The following is a 17,023-nucleotide window of genomic DNA, read 5'->3' as shown; positions in this document are numbered from 1 at the left end:
TTACGGATGTTTAGCGTAAGGCCCATGCTTTCGTACACCTCAGTAAATACGTCGACTATGTCCTGGAGTTCAGCCTCTGTATGTGCGCAGACGCAGGCATCGTCCGCGTACTGTAGCTCGACGACAGAGGTTGTGGTGGTCTCGGACCTGGCCTGGAGATGGCGAAGGTTGAACAGGTTCCCACTGGTTCCAACAGGTTCCCCCTGATTATAATCACTCCTCCATCAGTGGCCGTGCCTTCAGCTGCCTGGGCTCAAGCTCTGGAACTCCCTCCCTAAACCTTTCCACCTCACTACCTCTCTCCTCCTTTAAGACGCTCCTTAAAACCTACCTCTTTGTCCAAACTTTTGGTCATCTGCCGTAATTTCTTCTTATATGGCTCAGTGTCAAAAAATGTATCTTATAATACTCGTGAAGAGCCTTGGGACGTTTTACTACGTCAAAGGCGCTATATAAATAAAGTTGTCGTTGTTGTTGATGATGTCACCCTTCAAATATACTTTATTCTGATTCGCTTCCTGGCGCTGGCTTTAGCTCAGTGGTTACTTCGCACGTATGATCAACTAGGTGAATGCGAGTTCGTGGTCACCTAACCACGGGCGCTATTCAGCGTTTTTTGTCCTTTTTTAAGAGATCGATTCGATAATTCAATATACAGTGAAACGCTCGGATTGATTCGACCTTGTTTTTAAAGTAAATGCGGGTATGTTGCGTGATTTTTCAATTGTAAAACAATTGGTTGATTCACTTTCTATTTTGCCAAGTGCAAATTATTTGGGGGTAGATTTGATAGGGAGGGGTCACCTAACTTGGAAATTCAAGCGTCGGTTTCGCCAGCTCACTGAGTCAAAACCAAGGTCAATTTTATGAAATTTAAGTTTCCTGAATTTCGCATTTGCCCAACCCCCCAAATGGGAACTTGAGACCGTGTGGAATTCAGCGTCCTGAGAAATCCCCTGAAATAAATGCTCCCTAATCCTGCTGCATACATCAATATATTTTTTTAATTCATCTTTTATTTTTCCTGTTGCCTGATTCGGGACAATGCTCGGCTCGCCAGCTGTTGGCCCCTGGCCCAGCTGACCCGTGCTTTCCCGCGCTGCATCTATTTCCCCCATTTTCTGGCCACGCCAGGGACCCCTCTCCTCTTTTCAAGGCAAGGACTTGGTGATGTCGTGTCCGCCCTCTGGCCCATGACTGAGTTGCTCTCTGCTGCCTCCTCCAGGCGGTCGACGTTCCTGCAGGAACCGAGACAGCGAGTGTCATCTGCACAGCAGCACTGGGCAGTGATCAGGAGTGGTCCAAAACCTGGATTGTAGCGACCCCCACCCCAACTGCCCCACGTAGTACTTATGAATCGTGAATTTTTAAAATCGATCTGGTTATTATCTCATTAATGTGCGCAAATTGGGGGCAGTTGTGTTTCCTGTAAAGTACTATGGCAACCGAGCCAAAGGTGGGCAGCGGAAGCGTTACAAGGACACCCTCAAAGCCTCCCTGATAAAGTGTGACATCACCACCAACACCTGGGAGACCCTGGCCGAAGACCGCCCTAGGTGGAGAAAGTGCATCCTGGAGGGCGTTGAACTCTTTGAATCTCAATGCTGTGAACGTGAAGAGGTAAAGCGCAGGCAACGGAAGGAGCGTGCGCCAAATCAGTCCCACCCCGCCTTCCCTCGAGGACTATCTGTCCCACCTGTGACAGGGTCTGTGGCTCTCCTATTGGACTGTTCAGCCACCAAAGAACTCACTTTGGGAGTGGAAGCAAGTCTCCCTCGATTCCGAGGGACTGCCTAAGATGATGAAAGTGCTATCATAAAACCAGGCTACATTGAATTTACATTTGCCTGATAAAACATGGGGGGGTGGGGCGGGTATGGACACCATTACTTAAGCCTAAAGAACATAGGCAGAAGTTGGCAAGAAACTAAAGTGTGTGTGGTGATACTGCTGGATTTTAATCAGCTAAAATTGGCTGTGTGGTTGATAATGAAGAAGAAAGCTGCGGACTGCAGGAAGATATCAATGAACTGGTCAGGTGGGTAGAACAGTGGCAAATTGAGGCAACAGTGAAATTATAACATTCAAATTCTTCAGTTTATGTTTCAATGTGGCTAGTGAGCTAGCAGTTACTATTTCGTTATCTAATCGGTTCCAGTGGACAATTGTTCGCGGCGACAAAAACTGAACCTGCGCACGCCTTTCTTGATCAATGGTCTTGTTAGTTTCTGGTTAGTTTTGGACTGCAGCAGTTCAAGAAGGCAGCTCACCACCACCTTCTCAAGGGCAATTAGGGATGGGCAATAAATGTTGGTCTTGCCAGCAACACCCACACCTCATGAACAATTTTTTAAAATTCCCTCTTGATAAACTGTCGTTCCCAATTTGCAGCATCTGATTCCTGTAAGTTTGCAACCTTTTCCAATTTATTGAGGTTTCAACGTGTAAAATCGCCATGTCCCATTCGCTGGATGGCAAATCCATGCCCCCATTAAATGCACCAAAAGTCTCCCTTGCTTTCGCTCCCCCCCCCCCTTCCCCCCTCCCAGTTCTTCACCTTTCGATCCCGGGTAACAAGATGGTGCCATGGATTTTCCAGCATTCATTGCACAAATGAAAGGGCCCTATTGAACACATTAAGGGTACCGTAGAATAGCGGTTATGTTACTGGATTGTAACCCAGAGGCCCGGACTAATAATCCGGAGATGCGAGTTCAAATCACGACAGTTGGGGAATTTAAATTCAGTTAATTAAATAAATATGGCATTAAAAAAAAATAGTATCAGTAATGGTGACCATGAAGCAGCCGCATTATCCTTCAGGGAAGGAAATCTGCCGTCCTTACCCAGTCTGGCCTATATGTGACTCCAGACTAACAGCAACGTGGTTGACTCTTAACTGCCCTCTGAAATGTCCTAACAAGACACTCAGTTGTGCTAAACCGCTACAACAAAGCCAGCACTGTGGGAGCACCCTCACCACACGGACTGCAGCGGTTCAAGAAGGCGGATCACCACCACCTTCTCAAGGACAATTAGGGATGGGCAATAAATGCCGGCCTTGCCAGCGATGTCCACATCCCATGAACAAATTTTAAAAAGCCACAATCTGCATACAACAACTTGCATTTATACAGCACCTTTAACCTAGTAACACATCCTGAGGTGCTTCACAGGAGTGTAATAAAATAAATGTCACTATCGAGCCACATAGGGAGATATTAGTACAGGGGACCGAAAGCTTATTCAATGAATTAGTTTTTAAAGAGTGTGTTAAAGGAGGAGCGCGAGTTGCAGAGTCAGAGAGATTTGGGGAGGGTATTCCAGAGCTCAGGGTCTCGGCAGCACCATGGCCGCCAATGGTGGAGCGATTAAATCGCAAGAGGCCAGAATTGGAGGAGCACAGATCTCTCGGAGCTTGTAGGGCCAGAGATTACAGAGATAGGGAGGGCAAGACCATGGAGGGATTTGAAAATAAGGATGAGAATTTTTAAAACAATTCACAGCAACTATTGTAATGTGGGAAAAAACAGCAGCCTGCGCAAGATCCTACAAATGGCAATTTTTTTTCAGTAATGTTGGTTGAGGGATAAATATTAGCCAAGGCACTGGGGAGAACGTCCCTGCTCTTCTTCAAAATAGCACCATGGGATCTTTTTGCCTCTCCCAGGAAATCACATGGCTCCGGTTGGGGTGGAGTGTAGAATGTTTCAGCATAAGGGGTGTCGCAGTTGTGTGAGGCAGACTGGGTGCTCTTTGCCTCTCCGCCATTGTTCATAGGTTTATGTGTAACCTTTAGGGCTGCTGATTGGCCGGCGTGGACACAATGGGCCGAAATGGCCTCCTTCTGCGCTGTAAATTTCTGTTTCTATGTTTTACATTCAGCAGAATGAACAGACGGGGCCTCGGTTTAACGTCTCATTCAAAAGACAGCACCTTGGACAGTGCAGCACTCCCTCAGTACATCACTTCCTTCAAGAGGAAGGAAAAACAACTTCTCTCATCCCACTGAGAATCTGGCCTTTTCGCATTCCCCACCCCCACTGTCTGCTGAAAGGAAGTAGTTGCTTCTCTAAAGCACCTTTCACAACCTCAGGATGTCCCAAAGTGTTTTACAGCCAATGAAGTACTTTTGGAGTGCAGTCACTGTTGTAATTTAGGAAACGCGGTAGCCAAATTGCGCACAGCAAGCTCCCACAAATAGCAATGTGATACTGACCAGATAATCTGTTTTAGTGATGTTGGTTGAAGGATAAATAATAGCCAGGGATACTGGAGAGAACTCCTGCTTCTTTTCTTCGAAATAGTACCATGGGATCTTTTACATCCACATGAAAAAACAATGGGGCCTAGCTTTATGGGCTCAACTCTCTGGAGCGGGGCTCGAACTAACAACCTTCTGACTCAGAGGCAAGAGTGCTACCCACTGACCCAAGGCTGACAGGGAGTGGAAAAGGACAGAGGCTGGCACGGTGGGGACTGGGGGTGTGGGAAGGCAGGGTGAGGATGAGGGGAGAGCCCGAAGAACAGAGGGTTAATGGTCGGTCTCTGTTCTCGGTTTCCTTGCTTAAGAGTTGCTGAGGAACAGATCTGGTCACCATAGGGAAAAGAGAGATGAAAAAAATCTGATGTTCTTATGTAGGTCTGTAGCTGCTGATGTCGTTTTCCCCACTGAGTTCTGGTCTGACCAGAGCACGGTCTGTCATTTGTGCTGATAATTAGCAGTGTCTTGAAAGTCCCCCGAGGTCTGTTCTCTCACCAGTAGAGCTGCAGGTTACAAAACTAATATTCAGCCACACTACATACCGGTCTGATCATTTTTTTGGGGGGCGGGGAGGGTTCTTTTGTTTTCTTTTCGCCATTGTCATGTTTAACATCAGTAAAATACCAACAAATTCCACGCACTGGATATTTTCATTTATAAATATTTTCAGATGTAGTTTGGTCATTAAAATGTTTTTTTATTCTCAGAATGTGGGCATCTCTAGCAAGGCCGGCATTTATTGCCCATTCCTAGTTGCCCTTGAGAAGGTGGTGGTGAGCTGCCGCCTTGAACCACTGCAGTCCGCGAGGAAGGAGTTCCAGGATTTTGACCCAGCTACGATGAAGGCAGAAGGAACGGCCGATGCTTGTTCAAGCTGGGATGGTGTGTGACCTGGACGGGAACCTGGAGGTGATGGGGGCAGCGGGTGCACTTTGTCCTTCTAGGTGGTGGAGGTCACAGGGTTTGGGAGTTGTTATCGAAGAAGCCTTGGCGAGTTAGCTATTGCACAGCAAATCAGCACACTAACTGCAATGCGTTGCTATCTTTTTTCCAACGCGGTTTGCTTTTAGCAGCACAAAAATGGACACACCTTTTTTAGTAAGAGAATCAGGTGCTGGGAGCTTCCGAACCAAGATACCCAGTTTCCCAGCCACAGATCAGCTGTCTGCTTACCTGCTCATACCAGCAAATGGAATGGTGGCCTTTACTGCAAGGGGGATGGAGTATAAAAGTAGGGAAGTCTTGCTACAACTGCATAGGGTGTTGGTGGGACCACACCTGGAGTACTGCATACAGTTTTGGTATCCTTATTTAAGGAGGGATATACTTGCATTGGAGGCAGTTCAGAGAAGATTCACTAGGTTGATTCCTGGCATGAAGGGGTTGTCTTAGCAAGAAAGGTTGAGCAGGTTGGGCCTATACTCATTGGAGTTTAGAAGGAGGTGTGATCTTATTGAAACACACAAGTTTCTGAGAGAGGCTTGACAGGGTAGATGCAGAGAGGATGTTTTCCCTCGTGGGGGAATCTAGAACTAGGGGGCATAGTTTCAGAATAAGGGGTCGTGCATTTAAAACAGAGATGAGGAGGAATTTCTTCTCTCAGGGGGTCGTGAATCTTTGGAATTCTCTGCCCCAGAGAGCTGTGGAGGCTGGGTCATTGAATATATTTAAGGTGAAGATGGACAGATTTTTGAACGATAAGGGAGTGAAGGGTTACGGGGAGCAGAGGCGGGTGGGAGTGGAGTTCAGGCCAAAATCAGATCAACCGTGATCTTATTAAATGGCAGAGCAGGCTCGAGGGGCCAAATGGCCTACTCCTGCTCATATTTTTTATGTACATGTGTTCTGGGAGAGACTAGCATCTATCTGCCCCGCTGTCAGCACCCAAGCTTGCTCAGTCTACCGAGCACAAGACCTGTAAATCTCAGGGTCGCGGATTTGGGAGGACTTTGCTGCTTGCAAATTGGTTGCTGCGTTTCCTACAACAGTGACTGCAGCCACTTAAGTACTTTTTTTTTTGGTTGAAAGTATAATATGCTTTGAATCATCCTGCAAGGCACTATATGTAAAGGTGAGTCTTTTCTTTTCAGGAGACTGTGGGAGAAAATCAGAAAGGGGGAAGGCCAGATTTTCAATAGGACGAGAAAGAATCAAGCTGCTTTGCCTTCTGCTCGAGGGGTAGGCAAAAAAAAAAACTCGATGGTTCTAAAATTCTGTTTCATCTTTAATTTTAAAAAATGGGTCACGGACGTCAAAGCACTTTTAATGGAAATCGCACACAATAAGAAAAAAATAATAATCTCTCGTATTTCAAAGCGGCGACTGGAAGAGTAAAAGTAGAGCACAGGTAGAAAGTTCAGAGCTCAGCACACACGGGGTACCTGGAAAGGAACACCTCACTGCATTCAAACTGTGCTTCAGGTCTAAACCACTCACCGCCTCACTCTCTGGTCAAGATGGCACATCAATTACCTTCTGGGCTGGCGACCTGAATAACCCCAGGTCACCACCCACCACTTCGCAAAACATTTAGCCCTGGGACAGCTTGTGGTTTTAGGAAGCCACGTTGGAGGAACAAGGAAATAAAGAGGTGCAGATCACTTTAGTGACGTGTTCCTATTCTACCGTTTTTACAGAGGACCACAGTCCCCAAAAAACAGCTTGCTTGATTGAAATTCTCTCTCAAAAGCATTCCCAAGCTGGACCCGGGTGACAGGACTCGCACATCTTTAAGACAATTGCAAAAGACGTTTCAAAAGGGAATTGGATAAATACTTGAAAACAAAAATATTTTAGGGAAACGAGGGGAAAGAATGATATCAGATCCATTCCGCAGGAACCCAGTCTGATTTTTTTTCCCCCCACAATCTCCATTTAACTCAAGAGTCACGGAAGTCAATTGCACCGCCTCCTCCGTTTCACCCTGATTGAGATCGACTAGCTTAATGGGCAGCCAATCAAATCCCGCCCCCTGCTGGGTGGCACAGTTCAGTGCCACACTCACTCATTTACCCATCGAGCCACAAGGAGAGGCCCCTCGTCAACTTTAGCAGCGAGGTGCCCTTATGCAACGCCAACATTTCAGCGTCCCAAGTTTTAAAAAGCCTGCAAATGTCGTGGAAAATAACAGACAGCAACGAGTTTGGGAGGCTTAGAAAAACCTTTGCAGTTGAAAAGAACTTCACAACTTCATTCTTGTAGCTCATTGTTTAAGTGCCTCCCTGGCGTGTGACTCCCTCACAGACTTGGGACACAATTTTCAATTATCTGAATTGTTCGAGAGGCTGAATTGCACGAGAGTCAACTGGGTAACCGCAAGATGTTTAATAAAGGATTTATACTGTTCACCCGGATCAGAAATGGAGGAAATTTAATTAAAAAAACAAGTGAGTACTTTTCCCACCCCCTTAGTTTCCCCCTTTTCAGAGTCGCTGATGTCCGTGCTAGGGTACTGCCCCGTGAAGGTCAGGAGCTCTCCAGTGGCTGTCACAGCTGAACCTGATGCTGGCCACACTTGCATACTTTCTGCAAGCGTCACTACAAAAGCAATCAGACGTGGCAACCCTGCCCAATTGTCCCCTCCTTATCCCCAGGGGTGCTAAGCCCGATTGTAGCACCACTCAGGCTATCCTGGCCACGATCAACTACCCCGGTACCGATCAGGAATCGAAGCCAGGACATTAATTGCCTGTAGAGCACAGTTACCTGCTCACTGAGCCCCCTGCAGGAAGATCACTGCACTGCACTTTTAACCAAAGAAAACGGAGGTACAAATCAGCCAGGATCCAAACTGTATGGCGGTACGGGCTGCATGGCCTCCTCCATCCCGTTCCCAAAAGGTGGAATGGCTAAAACCAAAAGCAATGCAACATTCTGAATGCAGTTGAAACTATTTCTGCCAAAGGGTCGTAAGAGAAGGGGGTAATTGTAACAGGAGACTCCTTCATCAACAAACACATCTTCATTCACGCTATGCACAGTCGCACTCCACTGGGGTGGGGAGGGAGGGAGAAATAAAAAGAGGGGGATGGGGGACCAAGAGGAAGAGAAAAGTCAGTCAACGGATGTCCCGCGTCAGTCGGTCGGGTGGGGTAGGTCAGCTGCTCTTCTTTGATGAACCGAAGCCGGAGAATCCCATCACTGCCGCCATCTCGTCGTCCTCCTCGAACGTCAGCTCCTCCTCCGCTTTCCGCTTCTTCTCCTTCAGTTTCTCTTTCCTGTATGCCTTGGCTTTTTCTTCCTGCAACAACAACAACTTGCATTTATATAGCACCTTTACAACGTAGCAGAACGTCCTCCCCAAGGTGTTTCACAGGGGGGGGGGGGGGGCGGAATCAGACGATATTTTGACACCGAGCCACACAGCTATTATTTTAGGACAGGTGGTTTGGTCAAAGAGGTAGGTTTTTAAAGGGCGTAATAAAAGAGAGAAAGAGCGGAAAGATTTAGGGAGGGAATTCCAGAGCTTAGGGCCTAGGTGGCTGAAGGCACGGCCGCCAATGTTGGAGCGACTAAAAGCAGGGATGCGCAAGAGGCCAGAATTAGAGGAACTCAGAGGTCTCGGGAGGAGTGTGGGGCTGGAGGGAGGTTAGAGATGGGGCATGGCCATGGAGGGAATTAAAGGAAATTAAAAATACTCATCATGAAACAGAGTGAGAAAAAAAGCTAAGAGGGGTGGGGAATCTGACGATTCAACAGACGAGGGCAAGGCTACTGGTTTGGGGGGGGGTTTGGGGCAGGTAAATTACATTCTTCAATTTCAACCGCGGTTCTATAAAAAGCGCAAATTCAAAAGTATTCGCGATCCAGCTGGGTTTTTACGATAATCCGGCCGCGCTCGGTATTTTTTCATCCCACAAAATGACCAAATTGAATCAAGTCCAATTTCACAACTCGCCATGTTCCCATCACCACTAATTGCGTGAGCGAAGGGGAACCCATGTGTCTCTGCATTTGTCAAACCCAAGAAGCAGCAAAGTTTTGCATTCCTGGGATCTTAGTGGCAAGCAGAGGCAAAGTCCTAGAATTTCCCGATATAAACGAGGTGTTTGAAAGAGGTCAGCAAGATGGTTAAAAAGGCCTTCGGTCCTTTGGTACAATGAACTAGAATCTCTGCTCTCTTTCCCCACCCCCCCTTCCTCCCCTAAACACACAAACGCACGCATAACAGTATCTGTGATCCTAACTCCCTAAAAACCGATAATAAAAGAGCTGGCATTAATTATAGCAGTGGGAGAACTGCTAACCAACTCACTCTGGTTTGGCCGCAGACAATTCTGGAATCAATGCATCAGAAGCTGCATTTACAGTCAGAAAAATACATCTAAGTTAGCCTCGGAAGAAAACTATTCCCTTAGAACATTGAAGCATGCCATGCAATGTAGAGCATCTAACAGTATCGAACAATCAGTCCTCAGCAAAGGCCGGAGCTTTGAATTTCGAGCTCGGCATGATGCTGAGCTCTTTTCCCTGCCGTCTTCGCCTCCGTGCCCACTTCTTCGGACAGGAGTCTTCCCTCTGCACAGCTGACCCTTTCTCCCGTTTTCAGAATTCTCGCTTTACCTGGAGTCCTCCCTCTGGCCTCTTACCCTCTCCAGACCTCTTCGTTGCAAACTGACGGACGGGACATAGGCCGTCTCAATTTCTCTGCTCCCCTCACTCACTCCAGCCTACCTCCCTCTGAACTTGCAGCACTCCGCTCGCTCAGATCCAACCGCAACCTGGTCATCAATCCTGCCGACAAGGCTGATCGGCAAATCTCTGACACCTCCTCCTGCCTCCCCCTTGGACCATGACCCCACTACCGAACATCAAGCCATCATTTCCCAGACCATCACTGACCTCATCTCCTCTGGAGATCTTCCCTCCACAGCCAACAACCTCATAGTTCTCCAACCCCACACAGCCCACTTCTACCTCCTTCCCAAGATCCACAAACAGGACTGCCCCGGTAGACCCATCACTTTAGCCTGTTCTTGCCCCACAGAACTGGTTTCTTCCTATCTCGACTCTATTTTTTGTCCCCTTGTCCACTCTCTTCCCACCTACATCCGCGACCCCTCCGACGCCCTCCGTCACTTTAACAGTTTCCCGGCCCCAACAGTCTCCTTTTCACCATGGACGTGTAATCCCTCTACACTTCCATCCCCCACCAGGATGGCCTGAGGGCGCTCCGCTTCTTCCTCGAGCAGAGGCCCAACCAGTCCCCATCCCCCACCCTCCTCCTCCGCCCGGCTGAACTTGTTCTCACATTGAACAACTTCTCCTTTAACTCCACTCACTTCCTCCAAATTAAAGGTGTTGCTATGGGAACCCGCATGGGTCCTAGCTATGCCTGCCTTTTCGTGGGATAAGAAGAACATTCTTTGTTCTAGTCCTACTCGGGTCCCCTCCCTCACCTCTTTTTCCGTTACATTGATGACTGTATCGGTGCCGTTTCTTGCTCTCGCCCTGAACTAGAAAATTTCATTCACTTTGCATCCAATTTCCACCCTTCTCTCACCTTCACATGGTCCATCTCCGACTTTTCTCTTCCCTTCCTCGACTTCTCCATCTCCATCTCTGGGGATAGGCTTTCGACCAGTATCCACTATAAGTCCACTAACTCCCACAGCTACCTGGACTACACTTCCTCACATCGCGCATCCTGTAAGGACTCCATTCCATTCTCCCAGTTCCTCCATCTCCGTCGCATTTGCTCTGACCACGCCACCTTTCACACTAGTGCCTCTGACATGTCTTCCTTTTTCCTCAAGAGGATCCCCCTCCGCCGTGGTTAACATGGCCCGCGACTGTGTCCGTTCTATTTCCCGCACCTCTACTCTCACCCCTTCCCCTCCCTCTCCCTCTCAGAACCACGACAGGGTTCCCATTGTCCTCACCTTTCACCCCACCAGCCTCCACGTTCAACGGATCATCCTCCGTCATTTCCGCCACCTCCAGCGTGATCCCACCACCAATCACATCTTCCCCTCCCCTCCCCTCTCAGCATTCTGAAGGGACCGCTCCCTCCGCGACACCCTGGTCCATTCTGCAGTCACCCCCAGCACCCCCTTCCCTTCCCACAGCACCTTCCCGTACAAGCGCAGGAGATGCAACACCCGCCTTTTTACCTCCTCCCTTCCCACTATCCAGGGCCCCAAACACTCCTTCCAGGTGAAACAGCGATTTACTTGTACTTCTTTCAATTTAGTATAGTGTATTCGCCACTCACGATGTGGTTTTCTCTACATTGGGGAGACCAAACGGAGATTGGGTGACCGCTTTGCGCAGCACCTCTGTTCAGTCTGTAAGCTTGACCCTGAGCTTCTGGTCGCCTGTCACATTAATTCCCCGCTCCACTCCCACTGTGACCTCTGTCCTCAGCCTCCTACACTGTTCCAATGAAGCTCAACGCAAGCTCAAGCAACAGCACCTCATCTTTCGTTTAGGCACTTTACAGCCTTCTGGACTCAACATCGAGTTCAACAATTTCAGAGCATAACCCCTGCCCATCTTTGGCTCTCTTCACCCCCCGCCCCCCACTCACCCCTCCTCCCCCATAACCCCCTCAGAGCCCATTTCTTTCTTTTTTTCTCCTCATCTCGAATGGCAGCTGGTCATTATCCCGCCATTCACACCCTATCTTGACTAATGTTTTTCTAACTCCTGGCATTACCATTTGAATTTGGGCCATTCTCCTTTTTTGTCTCTCCAATCTCCCCTGTCTTCCAACCTATCACAGACTTTCCCTTTAGATCTTTCTTCCCCTTCCCCTCCCCCTTTCAGTGCTTGTTAAGAATCCGTCCTTTCTGAACACTCTGCAGTTCTGACGAAGGGTCACCGACCTGAAACGTTAACAGACACTGCCGGACCCGCTGAGATTTCCTGCATTTTCTGTTTTTATTCCAGATTCCAGCATCCGCAGTATTTTGCTTTTGTAATAGAGCACCTAACAATCTGTATCGTGCCGGGGGGGGGGCAATGGAGGTTGATTTGAAGGCTTTAACTGTAGACAGTCAATCAATATTAAGCTCATCTTTTTTTTATATAGTTAATCGAAGCATTTAAATGTCAGTGAATAAAAACATGTTTTTTTTTTAAAACATGAAAAATCAGTGCCTTCAAGTAAATGATGATCACTGGTTCATTACCAGGGTTTCTCTTCCTAATAACATGCCATCATCACAGGGCTGCCTGGAGCACTGGTGAATCAAAAGCAGGAAATGCAACTGCTGCTCAATGAACAGCAAAGGCACTCAGTCATCATAGATGGAACATCAATGCAGCCTTGCATGTGGTGCCCGTGAAGCCAAACGCCCTTGGCCGCAGAATTTCATTACTGGTGACAAGAGGAAATGGCATGTATATATAATGAAACATTCCGTAGAATTTACAGCACAGAAACAGGCCAGTCGGCCCAACTGGTTCACGCTCCACACGAGCTTCTTCCCACCCCATCAGCATTACCCTCTATTCATTTCTCCCTCGTGTGTTTATCCAGCTTCCCCTTACATGCATCTGTGCTATTCGCCTCGACCACTCCCTGTGACAGTGAGTTCCACATTCTCACCACTCTCTGGGTAAAGACGTTTCTCATGATTTCCCTGTTGGATTAATTAGTGACTGTCTTATATTGATGGCCCCCAGTTCTGGTCTCGATCACAAGTGCAAACATAATTTTCGAAGCGATGGACCTAAAAAGGAAAGGCTGCAGAGTGCCACGAAACAAGGAAACAGAAACCGCTGGAAATATACAACAGGACTGTCAGCGGCTGGAAGAGAAAAGGCAGGCGAGCACATCAGGGGATAAATGGTTCAGTCGCTGGTTGGCAATCAGTAACCAGTGGTGTACCGCAGGGATCAGTGCTGGGTCCCCAACTATTTACAATCTATATTAATGACTTGGAAGAAGGGACTGAGTGTAACGTAGCCAAGTTTGCTGATGATACAAAGATGGGAGGAGAAGCAATGTGTGAGGAAGACACAAAAAAGCGGCAAAAGGCCATAGACAGGCTAAGTGAGTGGGCAAAAATTTGGCAGATGGAGTATAGGGCCCAAGTTTCGGGCCGCGCCTAGAACGGCGCAGCCCCGACCTGGACGCCCGTTTTTCGCGCCACAAAGTGCGCCTAAAAAAAACTTCCAGATTCTCCGGCTCCCTGCTGGTCCTCTTGAGCCTGGCACGGCTCAGCACGAGCAGTTGGGGGCGGAGCTAGGTCCCTGCGCTGAAAACAGTGCCGGGACCTCTGCACATGCGCGCTACAGTGGGCGCGTATGTGCAGTAGTTCCAGGCGCCCAAAACTGTGTGGGAGGGGCCCGAAACACGCAGCCCCTGGCCGAATGGCCTCACTGGGGCTGCGTGCATAAGGCTGCCTCCCACGCCCAGCTTCTGCTTCTGCTTCCTCCCGACCCGACTTGACTCCCGCTCCCCCCACACCCGCGCCCCCCCAGACTGGACCGGACCCGACTCCCGCTTCCCTCACCCCCACCCGACCCGACCTCCCTCTCCCTCTCCCTCCCCCCCCGACCCGAACCTCCCTCCCTCCCACCACCACCCCCCCACCGACCCGCGGTCCCAACCCCCCCCCCCCCCCCTCCCGGGAACGGACCCGACCCAACCTGACCTCCCTCCCCCCGCCCCCGACACGAACCGACCCGCGCTCCCTCCCTCCCCACCCCCCCCTACCCGAACCAACGCGACCTCCATCCTCCTCCTCTCCCCTCCCCTCCCCAACCCGACCGCCCCGGAACGGACCCGACCCGACCCGCGCTCCCGGACCCGACCCGACCCAACGCCACCTATCTGTAAATCTGGTGCTGGGGACGGGCCCTGCCCGAAGTCTTGGGCTCGGCCGGGCCCGGCCCATTCAGCCTCCCCCCCCCCTTCTCCTTTCCCCCCCCTTGTCCCCCATCCCTCCCCCTCTGCCTCCCTCCCCTCCCCCTGCCCCTCTGCCTCCCTCCCTCCCCTCGCCCCCCCTCTCTCCCTCTATCCCCCTCCCCTCATTGTCAGAAACACAGACACTGACAGACAGAGAGTGAGAGACACACACACAGACAGAGATAGAGACACTGACAGAGACACACTGGTTGGGGAGGGGGGGCAGGCATCCCAGCATGCTGTTGGAGGGCTCCCGGTGCTGCAGTCGGTAAGTAGAAAATGTTTTATTTATTGATTTTTAAAAAAATATTTCTTATTAATTTTTTTTGATTGATTTATTGGTTGATTTATTGATGTTTTTATCATTTATTATTGATGATGGCTCTTTATTTGTAAAGCTGAAGTGTTTAATTTTTGTAAACTTCTCTTTAAACCCCTCCCCCCCCCCCCCATTCCCTACGCCTGATTTGTAACCTACGCCTGATTTTCTAAAGTGTAGACAAGGTTTTTTCGAGCGTACAAAAATCTTCACTTACTCCATTCTAAGTTAGTTTGGAGTAAGTTGTCGCTGCCGAAACTTTGAAAACAGGCGTAAGTGGCCGGACACGCCCCCTTTTCAAAAAAAAATTCTGTTCCAAAGTGAAACTGTTCTAACTGACTAGAACTGGAGTAAACTAAATGCCGAGAATTTGAATTTCTAAGATACTCCGTTCTACACCAGTTGCTCCAAAAAATCAGGAGCAACTGAGGCCGAAACTTGGGCCCATAATATTGGAAAGTGTGAGGTCATGTACATTGACAGAAAAAAAATCAAAGAGCAGATTATTATTTAAATGTGAAAGATTGCAAAGTGTTGCAGTACGGCGGGACCTGGGGGTACTTGTGCATGAAAAACAAAAGGATAGTATGCAGGTACATCAAGTGATCAGGAAGGCCAATGGAATCTTGGCCTTTATTGCAAAGGGGATGGAGTATAAAAGCAGGGAAGTCTTGTTACAGCTGTACAGGATATTGGTGAGGCCACACCTGGAATACTGTGTGCAGTTTTGGTTTCCATATTTACAAAAGGATATACTTGCTTTGGAGGTAGTTCAGAGAAGGTTCACTCGGTTGATTCTGGAGATGAGGCGGTTGACTTATGAGGAAAGGTTGAGTAGGTTGGGCCTCTACTCATTGGAATTCAGAAGAATGAGAGGTGATCTTATCGAAATGTATAAGATTTATGAGGGGGCTTGACAAGGTGGATGCAGAGAGGATGTTTCCACTGGTGGGGGAGAATAGAACTAGAGAGCATGATCTTAGAATAAGGGGCCGCCCATTTAGAACTGAGATGAGGAGAAATGTCTTCTATGAGAGGGTTGTGAATCTGTGGAATTCGCTGCCTCAGAGAGCTGTGGAAGCTGGGACATTAAATAAATTTAAGACAGATATAGGCAGTTTCTTAAACGATAAGGGGATAAGGGGTTATGGGGAGCAGGCGGGAAAGTGGAGCTGAGTTCATGATCAGATCAGCCATGATCTTATTAAATGGCGGAGCAGGCTTGAGGGGCCGTATGGCCTACTCCTGCTCCTATTTCTTATGTTCTTATGTTGTGTTAGGCAGGTCTCCATTCGAAACATTAACCCAGCTTTTCTCTTACAGTTGACGCATTGGCTGTGTATTTACAGCAGTAAGACTTGCATTTATATAGCTCCTTTCACGACCATCGGATGTCCCAAAGCATTTTGCACCCAATGAACTACTTTTTGAAGTGTCGTCACTGTTGTAATGTAGGAAACGCGGCAGCCAACTTGCACACAGCAAGCTCCCACATACGCAATGAGATCATGTGTTTTTTTTTTAAATATAGTGATTTTGGTTGAGCGATAAATACTGGCCCAGGACAACTAGCTTTCTCTGTTGCTGTGGCAACATGATGTAAAATAGTTACACCCGAGACAAATGGAAAGTAGTTGCCCTCGTGCTCCCCCACGAATCTCACCTCTTCCCGGAGTTCCTTCATGCGCTCCTCAAAATCGTACTCCTTTTGTTTTTCCTCAATTTTCTTCTTATTGATCTCAAACCGTTTCTTTACTTGGTCCAGCGTAGAGCGTTCTACCTTCATCGACATGCCCAGGTTCCTTTGGTCTGCCAAGCAAAAATACACTCGTCAAACTGGGAGAATTCTTTGACCCACAGGTACAATTCCCAAGGGCAAAAGTCATACATTAGAGAGAGGGGGGGGGGGGGGCGGGGAGAGAGAACAAGGATTTGTATTAACTGCACCCTTGTCTGAATCAGTACTGCGTGCAGCTCTGGGCACCACACCTCAGAAAAGATATATTGGCCCTAGAGGGGTGCAGCTGTGCAGGCTCCCCAGAATGATACGGTGCCTAAATGGTTAAATGATGAGGGTATGTTATATAAACATGGCTTGTATTCCCTTGAATTTAGATGATTGGGGGCTGAGCTCATCATGGTGTTTATAGCGATAAAATTAATCAATAGGGTATAGACAGAGAAACTATTTTCTCTGAGGGGGGGGGGGGGGGGGGAGGGGGGGGGCGGGGGAGTCCAGAACAAGGGGGCAGAACCTGAAAGTTAGAGCCAGGCCATTCAGGGCTGATGTCAGGAAGCACTTCTTCACACAAAGGCTAGTAGGAATCTGGAACTCTCTCCCCCAAAAAGCTGCTGGGGCATCAATTGAAAATTTAAACACCGAGATCGATAGATGGTTAGGTGACGGTATTAAGGGCGACTGAACCAGGGCAGATAGATGGAGTTAAGATACAGATCAGCCATGGTCTAATTGAATGGCACAACAGACTTGAGGGGCTGAATGGCCTCCTCCTGTTCCTACCTGTATCCTATATAGAAACATAGAAATTTACAGTACAGGAGGCCATCGTGTCCGCACCGGCCG

The 17,023-nt window shown here is 48.5% G+C and overlaps 1 protein-coding gene across 1 annotated transcript in view; it reads right to left on the bottom strand.

The window, feature by feature from the left end:
* Positions 1-6,467: 6,467 nt before the first annotated feature.
* The window catches only part of zmat2 (zinc finger, matrin-type 2), a 40,947-nt gene continuing 30,391 nt past the window's right edge, over positions 6,468-17,023 (bottom strand). The window contains exons 5-6 of the mRNA XM_070877165.1: positions 16,103-16,248; positions 6,468-8,504 (exon numbers count right to left, since the gene is read on the bottom strand). Of these exons, the coding sequence (XP_070733266.1) occupies positions 8,361-8,504; positions 16,103-16,248 (290 nt within the window). The 3' untranslated portion in view covers positions 6,468-8,360. The remainder of the gene's footprint in view (positions 8,505-16,102; positions 16,249-17,023) is intronic.

The sequence above is a fragment of the Pristiophorus japonicus genome, chromosome 4 (genome assembly GCF_044704955.1).
Source record: "Pristiophorus japonicus isolate sPriJap1 chromosome 4, sPriJap1.hap1, whole genome shotgun sequence".
Classification (NCBI taxonomy): Eukaryota; Metazoa; Chordata; class Chondrichthyes; family Pristiophoridae; genus Pristiophorus; species Pristiophorus japonicus.
The sequence above is the reverse complement of the archived record's forward strand: the minus strand, read 5'-3'. Positions and strand labels throughout refer to the sequence as shown.